Source organism: Neopelma chrysocephalum, unplaced genomic scaffold (genome assembly GCF_003984885.1).
Source record: "Neopelma chrysocephalum unplaced genomic scaffold, ASM398488v2 Primary Assembly neopelma1_22, whole genome shotgun sequence".
Taxonomy (NCBI): domain Eukaryota; kingdom Metazoa; phylum Chordata; class Aves; order Passeriformes; family Pipridae; genus Neopelma; species Neopelma chrysocephalum.
Window position 1 is genome coordinate 28,325,884 of NW_020897689.1, and position 12,199 is coordinate 28,338,082.

At 40.4% G+C, this 12,199-nt stretch overlaps 1 protein-coding gene across 10 annotated transcripts in view; it reads left to right on the forward strand.

Moving 5' to 3' along the window:
* PTPRM (protein tyrosine phosphatase, receptor type M) overlaps window positions 1-12,199 on the forward strand; it is a 422,377-nt gene that overhangs the window by 398,440 nt on the left and 11,738 nt on the right. For all 10 annotated transcript variants that reach the window (XM_027676337.1, XM_027676347.1, XM_027676366.1 and 7 more), the window contains 6 exons: window positions 1,175-1,291; window positions 5,840-5,994; window positions 6,311-6,446; window positions 7,024-7,173; window positions 8,949-9,122; window positions 11,341-11,472. In XM_027676337.1, the coding sequence (XP_027532138.1) occupies window positions 1,175-1,291; window positions 5,840-5,994; window positions 6,311-6,446; window positions 7,024-7,173; window positions 8,949-9,122; window positions 11,341-11,472 (864 nt within the window). The remainder of the gene's footprint in view (window positions 1-1,174; window positions 1,292-5,839; window positions 5,995-6,310; window positions 6,447-7,023; window positions 7,174-8,948; window positions 9,123-11,340; window positions 11,473-12,199) is intronic.

Consider the following 12,199-nt stretch of genomic DNA (forward strand, 5'->3'; position numbering starts at 1 on the left):
AATCTGAAATACAGTTCAGAAAATACACCTCCTTTCCATCTCCCAAGATGAATTTGTCAAGAACACAAAGCTCCAAAAGCCTAGTGATAGCAGTTCAGGAGTTCATCTCACCTAACCTCAGCTATTAAAAACCCAAACACCTAGGTGAAGGCAATCATCTGGCCTTTTTTCATAGTTAACAAAAATAAATGCACCTCTAGAAGGCATTGGTCCTACTCATTTTAGGTTAAGCTTAGAGTGATGAATCCTAACCATAGTGGTTGGGGTCGTCTAGTAAATTAATGTTAAAGCCTGGACATAAAACTCACCTCCTGACTTCAGTCATTGAGTTTTTGCTATTTGACTTCTCATCAGTTCCTTTGGAAAGTTAATCTGAGAAAACAAGTACTTTTCTAACAGTAGAGAATCATAAAATATCCTGAGATGGAAGGAATACACAAGGATCATGAAATTCCAACTCCTGGCCCTGCACAGGACAGCCCCAAGAGTCACACCATGTGCCTGAGATCAATGTCCAAACGCTTCTTGAACTCTGTCAGGCTTGGTCCTGTGACCACTTCCCTGGGGAGCCTGTTCCATTGCCTAACCACCCTCTGGGTGAAGAACCTTTTGCTAATATCCAACCTAAACCTCCCCTGACACAACTTCAGACCATTCCCTCATGTCCCGTCATTGGTCACCACAGACCAGTGCCTGCCCGTCCTCTTCCCCTCATGAGGAAGTTGTAAACTGCAATGAGGTGTCCTTCCTGTCTGTAAAACACTTTTATTTTAGAAGGGAGTAAGATGTTTTTGAGACAAATCACCACCTAGAGGTTGAGGAAAAAAACCTTCTGGTGGTAGTTGTTCCTCTGGGCACACTTCGCTTTGGAAAGCACAGGAAATGAACTGTTACTGTAACTGAGTTGTGCAGGGTATAAATATCCCTTGTGCTTCATACAAATTTGCCTTACTTCACTAACCACAACACAAAGCTTACCTGCAACTCTGAAAACTGTCTTAAAAAAAAGAAGAGGCAATGTTCCTTAAACATTAATCATTTCCATGTGCAGAAAATGTGACTGTTCTATGCGTGATTGCATTTTAAATCAGAAATCATTGCACAGAATACAGAATGGATTCAGTGTGAACCTTCTAAAATAAATGAACCTTAATTTCTTTTGTATTTTTTAAAGGTCAAATGCTGCAAATACTGGCCAGATGACACAGAGATATATAAAGACATTAAAGTTACCCTAATAGAAACAGAGCTCCTGGCTGAATATGTGATTCGAACATTTGCTGTAGAAAAGGTAAGTTTCCAAATTCATTTTCTTAAATACAGTGGTGTCTGCTGAAGTAACTTATATAGAGATTCGACGAGGGAAAGTTAAATCTTTTGACTGACATGCCGGGTTTGTAGCTATTTTTGGGTAAACGACTACCGCCCTCTTATGGTAAACTGTGTTTTTCTTTAAATGCAGCAACTTCTACATGCTTTTAATCACTGTTGGCCCCTGCCTGAGTTAGAAAACGTGTTCCAAGTTAGTTCCTTGCCTAGGAGAAATCAAAGCCTCCCTCCCAACAATCAGTTGAAAAACACATTCGTGCTGCTTTCCCATCTTATGTTCCCTGCAATCATTTTCTGTCTGTACCAGAGGCTGCATGCAACATTATTCAGAAGTGGTGGAGAATACTGTTATCTGTTGGGCCAGTGTGTGTTCCTGCTCTGCAGAGATATATTTGTAACAAACTACTTTTCTTCTGAAGGCAATTTACCTTTTCATGTGGAATCTGTCTTTATATGGAGAATTCCAATCAGTGTGTTGCATTACTGTTTGTTAGAATAATGCCGTAAATTTGTTTGATGCTTACTAGAACTTATAGCTCTCCCAAACAGCTTACAATATGTGGAAAACATACAATTAACAAAGAAGGTACTTACTGAAGTGAGCAGGGTCAGTCAATGGTGTCATGCATTTTGTGTCAATTCAGCAGTTTCATTTAGACTTCAGTAAAGGACAGAAATGTTTTAATTGTACACATCAGGATTCATCTGAGTTGCAGAACACCAAGGAAACCTCCTCTCTGGAAGACCAGATATTCCTAATGGCACAACGATGTTATATTCCCTCAGTATCACCATGAGTAGATTTTCCACTAATTAGCTTAGAAAGCTCCTTTTGATTTAGTTGCAGTTCTTGTGATATACTGGTTCTCTGTAATGATGAAATAGTATTCAATTACGGTTTTGAAGAACATAATCTTTAGCATCAAAGAATTCTGCACCCAGGTAGATGAAACTGCCAAAAAGATGACCTAACAGGGTCTCTGTACATACATTCAGAGTAACAAAGGAATTAGTTTTTTTCCTGTTTTATTCTTCAATCTAATACTTAAATATGCATCAAAACAGCAACCTGAGGCTAATGATAATAGAATTATGTGGTTTGAATGAACTGAAATATTGTATCATGTTTACCACTATACATATTGTACATTGAATTCATTCAAGCCTGTTGTTTCCTTCCATTTAGGTATTTTTAATAAACAGATGAGAAACGGTGGCTACACTTTGAAGTAGCTGAAGCACTGGTTGATTTCTATTCTGCGAATTTTAAGCTTATGCTTTGATGTTAGCTTTTCACTTCTTAGCTGGGACTGAAAAAAAAGACCTAGAGGATTTTACAGTTGAACATAACCAAACTGTCTTGAATAAGTGCATTAGAACAGATAGAGATAAAAGGCACTAAACATTTTATTTCTTTTAAAAAATCTCAATTTGAAAAGATTTTATTTAGACACTGCTTTTTAATAGTTGGTAGTTTTTCAGTAAGCCTCTAAAAGCAGTGTCAGTGTAGTTTGAGTACAGTACATTTGTTTTTACCCTATTTTCCATATTTTTTAACTCTTCCAGTGGTACTGGAAGGTCAAATCCATACATCTCTTCCACCAGAATTCTCAAGTTCTTACTTTTGATGTACTGGGACTGATGCTTTTCAAGTTCTCTAAGTCAAGCTGCATGATGAGACAGAAAGCACCCTAAGCAAACATGCAGATAATACCAAGTGAAAGATGGTGTTGGAACACTTATCATTGGAACCTCAATTCCAAAAGACTTGAAGACTTGGCTAGCAGGAACTTTCGTAATTCAACAAGAAAAAAATGCAAAGTTCTGTGCCTTAGATGACCTAAACCCCTGTGTCAGTACAGGCTGACATCTGGCGACATCATCTGAAATCCAGAATAATTATGGATTTAGCACATATAAACTGCAAAGAAGAGGGTTAAGGGAACTAACCTTGTTTGATGTGGTAGAGATGAGGAGGAGGATAAGGAAGATCCAGTTTCAGCCTGCAACTACCTCAAATATGTTTAGAAAATTAGAGGCACCAAATTCTCCACTTTTGTCTCAGTGGTAGTAGATGGCAAAGAAAGGGTCAATGGCCAAGAATTTGCAGTATGGAAAGCTTGCACTGGAAACACTCCTTCAGGTGGAGGGCAGTGCAGTGCTGGAGTAGGTTACTCTAAAAGTTTGTGGAATCTCCATTCTTGGAGGTCATCAGGGCTCAGCTAGGCAGATCTAGTGTTGCCCATAGACCCACTCTGAGTTGGAAGCTGGACAGTAGACCTCCAGAGGTCCCTTCTGGCCATCTTTTTTGTTTCTTGATGAACATCTCACATGCTCCTGAAGTACAGTTGATTTGTTTGAAGATAAATTGATCACTTATTTTAATTTTATTTAAATGGATATTGAGTAGTAGGGGGGTAAAGCTAAGAAAATTAAACCCAAAAGTGTAGCCTGATTCTGAAGACCACTTCCAAGATGCACTTTGCATTGTGTGAATGAGCAGTTCCTTAACAGCACAATAGTTAACTCAGATGAATTAGTCATATAGTAACACAGAGCAGCAGCATAAGCATTTGTAGCATTTTTTAACACCCTAGGGTTTGTTAGCAACATACACCATTTGTTTCAGTGGAAAGAAAAAGTAAAAAATACAGTCTTTCCAAGCTGAGCATATGCTTTATGATTCATACAGTTGTGGTGCTATTTTGGATTTAGAAACCAGCAGGAAACTACAGATGTGAAAATCATTCTTTTGCAGGTATAATAAGAAAACTCATTTTAAAAGTACCCTATATGCAAAACCTTCTCTAAGTAGCTGTTATCAACAATAGACAAAAAGGCAGTCAGCATGACAGACAGCCTTTTCAAAACTAATGCACAAGATACACAGGACATAACCTAATCTGTGCAACAGCTGGGCACATTGTTTTGGAGGGGCAGTTTGCTTTTTGTAAATTGTTTGAAAATTTGGGCTGCATACAGCAAGAAGAATTTGTTTTGGGCACTCACTTCCGTCCTGAGCTTATATATCATGGCATTGCTATTTTGTATGGGATCTTTGTTTCTTAGGGTATCGTGAGCAGTTGTTATAAGCAATATAAAAGTGTTTGAGACATGGATACCCTACCTACGCACAGCTATTTAAGCTGAAGGCCTTGTTTACAGTAGCAAAGAGATGTGTGTTAACTAGCACACTCTGAAATCCCCAGAGTACAGAGAGCAAATTGCATTCGAATGTGTTTGCTAGACTGTCTTAAAATGCAAATTGTTTTGTCTATTTCTGGGTTTCAATATGCTTTAAAATTGATTTTTAGGAGATAAGGTCATTTCTGTTGCAAGGATGTGATCTCCTCAGTCTACACCACTGTTGCATGTGCACTCAATCCTCTCCCTTGCCTGCCTTTTTGTGTCACAGTTTCCAAGGGAGATGAGATATTCCTCCGAGCAAATGCCCTGTTTCCACATACCCCCAGCCTGAGCTGTCAGAGTATCAAAGACTCCAAGATACACGAAACCATCCCCAGTCACGTAGCCCTGGCATGGCCAAAATTTCTCAACCATCGAAAATCCCAGACTATGCATCCTAGTAATAAATTAGGAAGCTTATGTTACTTATTATGCAAAGGGAGTAACACCTTTTATACGCAAACCAGCTCAAGACAGGAAATATGTCTTTAAGAAGAAAAACTGTAAACTGTAAACTATTAATATTGTAGACATTTAGTCCAGCCTAAACGTGATATGCCATAATTTTGCTGTTTGCTGATGAAGTATGTATGATGGCCTCCAGACTGTGGATTTTTCTCAAGAATAAAATACTGGCAGCTACATTTTTAGAGGGGGAAGAGAAAATACAAGCACTAAGAAAAGAAAAGAAAACTTAGCATACGCACTTCTAATATCCAGACTGCTCCCGAAAGTCACATGGGAAATTACTTACACAATCAGCTTCTCATTCATACCTGTCTCACTGTATCCGTATCCTTGTGGACTGTGGCAAATCACCTGAAGGTTTAGCATGTGCAGGGCTACAAATGCAGCCCCTATGATTGGAGGTGCAAAAAGGTTTTTTACTATTCAGCTGTTTCTTTCAGACCAATGAAGGAGACAAATGATAAGGAAAATCATGCTGAAGCTGTAGTTCCCTGAAGTCAGCAGCAAAACTCCTGTGGAGAGCAGTGGGGAAAAAAGTCATCTGTGCTCTATGTTCAGCCTTGCTGCTGACCTATTCTGTGATCATGGCATGCATCTTAGAGCCACAGTTTGCAAAACAACCTAGTGCTTAAATACAGAAATGAGCGTCTATCTTGTTGCTAAAGGTTTCTAGCCAATCTAGTGCTTACTTAATTTCGTTTTAAGGCTTTGAAACCAGTTGATATCTAACCTTTGAACTTGCTCTCCTGCTATGAGAAAGCTCTCCAACAGTCTGTACAGATTGTGTTGGTAGGGGGTGGATGCTTTTCAGCAAGGCTCAGGCTTTTGAAGTTTTCAACCCTTGCCTTTTCAACAGAGAGGTGCCCATGAGATTCGAGAAATACGTCAGTTTCACTTCACTGGCTGGCCGGACCATGGTGTACCCTACCATGCGACAGGCCTGCTGGGATTTGTACGGCAGGTCAAATCCAAGAGCCCACCAAATGCTGGCCCTCTGGTTGTTCACTGCAGGTAGGTAACATAGAAATCTCTCTGTTGAGTTTTGTGCTAAACCCAGGACCTACTTTTACTTCTCCTGTACTGTGTCATCCCCACACAGGTTGCTGAAGCCACTGGAGCTCTACCCACAATAAGTATAAACAAGAATACATATATATGAAATATGCAATATATAAACAAGAGTAAAAAATTAAGTCTGAAGTTCTGCAAATCCCTGGCTCAATTTCAGTAATCATCCAACTGATCGAGTACTTGTGAGATGAACCATTACACCTCACATTTCCAGTACACACTGCCAAACATTAACTGTGCTTTTCTTTTACTTCAGTGCTGGTGCTGGCAGAACTGGATGCTTCATTGTTATTGACATCATGCTAGATATGGCAGAAAGAGAAGGTGTCGTAGACATATACAATTGCGTGAGAGAGCTTCGATCCCGGAGAGTTAACATGGTGCAGACCGAGGTATTGTTAAATCTACTGGAATACTGCTTTGCAAAAAAAAATATTCTTCTAGCCCATATAGAGCTTTGTAGTTGGCACTCTCCAGAAAGTAGTTTATTTAATCATATGCAGAAAATAATCCTCGCACAAACCTGAAGAATTCCTGCCCAAACAAGAGTACAGTTACACTGCGTTGAAGGTTCACTGTGGGTTTTTTTACGAAAAGGAAAACCACGAGTGTTTCCTCTCTGGAAGATTCATTCTGGAGTACATCTAGTTGAGGCTCAGTTATGTGATAGCACCTACAGATCTACACAGAGGAATGAGAATACCAGAAACATGCTGAATTTTATTATGGAGTGTTACTGCACTTCTCTAACTACTTGTAGTTAGTTTAAGTCAGTCTTTCTATACTAATTTCTAAATGAGTGGGATAACGTTTTATTAGCTGTGGTTATTCCTTCTGGTCTTGCTTCAGTGCTTCAGTTAAACTCAAGAGAGAAGTAGAAACCATATTAGTTGTTATTTTTTATTTACCAAAATACTAATAGCCTAAGCTCTCTGTGTCAGTAACTATATATATTAATTACTTTACCAGGAACAGTATGTATTCATCCATGATGCTATCCTGGAGGCCTGCCTTTGTGGGGACACATCTATTCCAGCTTCTCAAGTTAGGTCTGCTTACTATGAAATGAATAAACTGGATCCTCAAACTAACTCCAGCCAAATCAAAGAGGAATTCAGGGTAAGTAGTGGCTAACATTACCTAGAAGCCATACAGTTTATCTATACTAAAGACTTCTGCTTAAGTGCTTATTTATAACCATGTGAATTTTGGACCAGGCCTGGGAGGGAAAGACTGCAAAAAGGGAAAAATAACATGTCTGTCATGGTTTGAAAAGGCCCAAAATCCAATTCTGATTCCTAGCCCCCCACCCACATCTCAACCCCATGTGAGATGGGTTTTCCAGACAAAAACACGAGACTCAATATGGGGGAAGGAATATATTACAAAGACTATACACGTGAATAAATACTATAATACATTACAAACAATCTTAACTCTATATCTATCTCTACCATGACAATAATATTTACAATGGGCCAAATCTCTTCTCCCTCCAAATAAAAGTCCAGGAGAGAAGAAGAAGAAAAGACCCCTTCCAGTCTGTGAGCAGCAGGTCTTCCTCTCTAGGCAGCAGGCTCTCTTCTTCTCTTCCACCAGAAACAGTTGCTGGCTCTCTGCCAGCACACACGAGGGAGGTTTCCAAGTCTCTCTCGGCCCCCTTCTCCAAACAAGGGGTCTTTCCATGGGCTGCGTAACCCCAGACACGGCCGCTACACCATGGTCATATCACGAAGCACCGGGGTCTCCGTGACGGTCTGGTATCCTCAGGGGAAATCAAGCCCCTGTGCAGAGCTCCCATGCTCTGCCTCAAAGATGGCTGCCAGCTTCTCTGAAGCTGGAGCAGGGGGGGGCCAAGGTCACCCCACACACACACACACATTCCTTCGGCCGTCCTGGCTTATCTCTCAGGAGGCCATGAGCTTCCTAGCTCCTCTCAGCAGTGCATATTGCACTTTAGGACTCCTCTCAGTCCACCACCCCCTCCTCTTTCTCGGAGGGGTCTCTAGCGAGTTTGGGGGTTTTGGTTTATCCAGTTCTTACCCCGCGAAACTCTGTTCCTGCTGCTGGCTTGATTCTCTTGTCCTGTTGCTGCTTTTCCTTCTCCTCAGACACCTCTGTGTCTGCCTTAGCTGCATACTGGCTTGTGTTGCTCCTTTTGGTCCTTATCAGTTGGCTCTTTGCCACTGCTCTTCGGACGCTGCTGTGTCTACTGCTGCTCCGTCTGCTCCCAGCGTCTCCCAAGGCTGCCTACCGGGAGAAATTCTCCCAGCTCTTAGCCACAGGCACTCAGCCCAGTTCTGAGTCCCTGCAGCCCCCCAACCGGGGGCTGGGGGGGGCAGAGGCCCCCAAGGGGCCAGAGCCCCTTCTCCTCGTGGCCTCTACAACATGGCCACCTCTTCTTCTCACCAAAGTACCACTGCTTCTCTTCCAGTCTCCAGAGATATGTTTATATTTTGCAGGAGCATTGATTGGGTAAAGCCCCAAGGGTCACCACCCCCTGGGGGTTACCACTTTCTTAGTTTCAGGGAGAAAACCTGGTTCAAACCACTACAATGTCTCTCATTGCTCTTGAGTGATGCTGAATCATGAAAGAATGCAATGGAGTAGTAGTAAAATATTCTTTTTACTCGAGGGAAATATGTCGATTCTTTCTACTGTCCTTTCTCTAGAAGGCAGGCTACTCTGCAGCTGTCTTTGAGGTTATTTTTCAGATCTGTTTGCTTCCAGGATTTTTTTTTCTTCCAAACCCTGCTGACTGTGATGTGTTTTCATTTCTCTGCATATTGATTCCCACTGAAACTGAATGCTGAGCTGATCTATTCTTAAATATTTTGGGTTGCTTTCACTGCTGTGTTAATTTTTTTGGTTGTATTGTTTACTCTTTTTGAAAGACTTTAAATATGGTGACTCCAACACTGCGTGTAGAAGACTGCAGCATAGCGCTTTTACCACGAAATCATGAAAAGAATCGTTGTATGGATGTTCTGCCTCCAGACAGATGCCTGCCTTTCCTCATAACGATAGATGGGGAGAGCAGTAACTACATCAATGCTGCACTGATGGATGTAAGTCTCTACTATATCATTAATAATAAAAAGGGAATAAGCAGCCCTACAAACTGAGCAATGCCAGAAAATGGAGTCAGCATAAGAAGACTGAAATCCTTCTAGCTTGTTTTGTTTTCCAAAAGCATGGCACAAAATCTTTAAACCTCCAAGTACATTTAGGATCACACATATGTTATGTCACAGCCAAGGTTCCAAAGCCACGCGCAGAGAGCAATTCAGGGAGTTTTGATAAATTAAATCTGTCTGGATTTCTCCCTAGTGCTTGAATTTTTAACCATCTGGCCTAGGAAAACAAGAGTTACCTATTAAGAGATTAAGGCAGTTAAATAGAATAATAAGGTTTGCAGCAATATTTCAGTTCCCTTTGTTTATAATTTAAACAGTAATTAACAAAAAAGTAATTGTCTGTCAGCACAAGATAGTACACAAGCCATTACTTCAGTCTTTCTGTTTATTTCTGTTTGAATGAATGGTTCCTCTTCGTGTGTGTGGATTTTTTTTTCCAAGTGCATCTATGGTAATTCTAATTTGCTAATAGAGTAACACTAAAAAGACACTTAAACTGCCTTTACAGTCTGTAGATATTTGTAGTCTATTTTTGATGATTTAGAGCTGCAGTCATTACAGTTGTCAAATACATAAACAACAAGAAAACAGAGGTTAGCAAAGAACGAACACACTGTAAATGGCCTTCTTAAAAAGTGAAGCTAGAGTAATAACAGTTTACAGCAGCTTTTTAGTTTCTTTCCTTTCAAGTTCTCAAAGCCTTTTCCTAAAATAAGCCTCAGTTCAAAACACTCCTGTGAAAAGGTAGGAGTAGTATCTTTATGTTTATCTATGCAGAGAAACTGAGAACAAAAGTTTAAGTGACTTCTCTAGATTCTCAGAGTAGGTCAATGACTTTTCATATTAGAACAGAGCTTTCTTAATCTGCAATTTGCAACCATGCCCTTACGTTGTCTTCTTTCCTGGAGAGTTCAGCACCATTTGTTCTGTGAATTAAGTAATGCTCAGAAAGAGCCGTTCCTTAATATTTGCTTTGAAGATTCTTCCCTTTTTCACTATTGAAACAACATCTCTGAAAGAGAGATCATGGAATCATAAAATATCCTGAGTTGGAAGGGGCCCTCAAGGATCATAGGATCGCAGAATTTTTAGGGTTGGAAGGGACCTTTGGAGATCATCTAGTCCAACTCCCCTGCCAAGGCAAGGTCACCTAGAGCAGGTTACACAGGAACACCTCCAAGTGGGTTTTGAACGTCTCCAGAGAGAGAGACTCCACAACTTCCCTGGGCAGCCTGTTCCAGTGCTCTGCCACCCTCAATGTAAGGATGTTCTTCCTCACGTTCAGGTTGGAACTTCTTGTGTTTTCGTTTATGGCCATTGTTCCTTGTTGTGTCGCTAAGCACCACTGAAAAGAGCCTGGCACCATCTTCTTGGCATCCAGCAAGTCAAAGTCCAAATCCTGGCCCTGCACAGGACAGCCACAAGAATAACAACATGTGTCTGCAAATAGCTGATCAGATTGTATCTCTGTTGTAGTACAAATGCTTCAGTGCAAGGCCTGTAGAGACTTCCCCCCCCCCTTAATGAAAGCAGTGGCACCTCATCCCAGCAATGGCTCCAGTATGGCCACATTAGCCTTCTACTCAGGAGGATGTAAGTAAAAATGCTAGCTTGAGATCCACAGTGGAAAAGTTCCAACAAACAGCTCAGTCAATGACATATTCTGGTACTAAAAGAAACAAAGAGCACTAAAATTTATCCCCTGGGTATCCTCAGTGCTGTCAGAGAGACCAGAATTTCAATAATATTTCTGAAAAATAACTAGATATTTCCTTTCACAGGCATCATTCAAATTTAGAGCTAAATGCAAACATCAAAGATTAATCTGTCCATTAGCAGCTCAAAACAAACCCGTTGCTCAAAATTTTGTACGAGTTGAATTGGAAGCAAAAACCTCTGATGATTTTACTCTATGCCTGTGGCATGAAATACATTTCAGAAATATAACATCTGCAGAAGTTATATTCTGCCCAAATGCAATTTATTAACTTGGAAGCATATAAGATCTCAAGAAAGAGCTGAAAACAATATATTAATTATATAGAAAATAGCAATAATGCTTTCAGTCCCAAAGTTTTGGGGCTATGACTGACATTCTGCTAAATGAAATTTTACCTCTTACCATTCTTCTCATCGTCTTGCTTTGCAGAGCTACAAGCAACCATCAGCTTTTATAGTTACACAGCATCCTTTACCAAATACCGTCAAAGATTTCTGGAGACTGGTCCTAGATTATCACTGCACTTCAATAGTTATGCTGAATGATGTAGATCCTGCACAAGTAAGTCCAGAAAACTGCTTCATTTAAAAGAGTAGAGCTAGTTCTTCAGCATTTCAGAAGAGCTTTAGGATGTAATTAGTTTTATAAAACAACATTAAATACTTACATGCTAAAAAATTGATCTGTAGCTTGCAGATACACTTAGGGAAAGAGGAATAAATCAGACCATCAGCAGCTTCTCCACCAAAATCTTAATGCACACACACATAAGTGCATGCGCCTGTAATTTATTCTAAGAGAACATGGTTTGGGAAGAGCTACTAAAACCCAAAAATGATGGCTGTAAAATTCTGACTCAAGTCTGAAACGTACTAACGATAGCCAAAAGTCACAAACAGAAGCCAACAGCTATTCATTAGTCTGCCTGATACAGGTCAATGACCTTGGTCTGCTTACCAGGGAAATAGATGTTCCCAGTGTCAAAATCTGTGTTGTGTTTTGCACAAAATGATGTCGTCGTTAGCAAGGAGATAGGATCTAAACAAGATTGGAGACTAAGCTTCCTTCGTAAGAGAAAACAGGGCAATGGAACGTGTGGGGGAATGTAATTACCTTACAAAAGGGTTGTACAATGCTGTAGATGTTGTTCAGAAAATTGGAAAACCGAACCTACTGGTTTGGCAATTTAACCACTGGGATTAATCACTAAGCGTCCTAGAGCCTGGGTCACAACTGTGCAATTCCAAGTTCTTACACAGATATAATTTCCTTAGTTCCAAAAAACTGC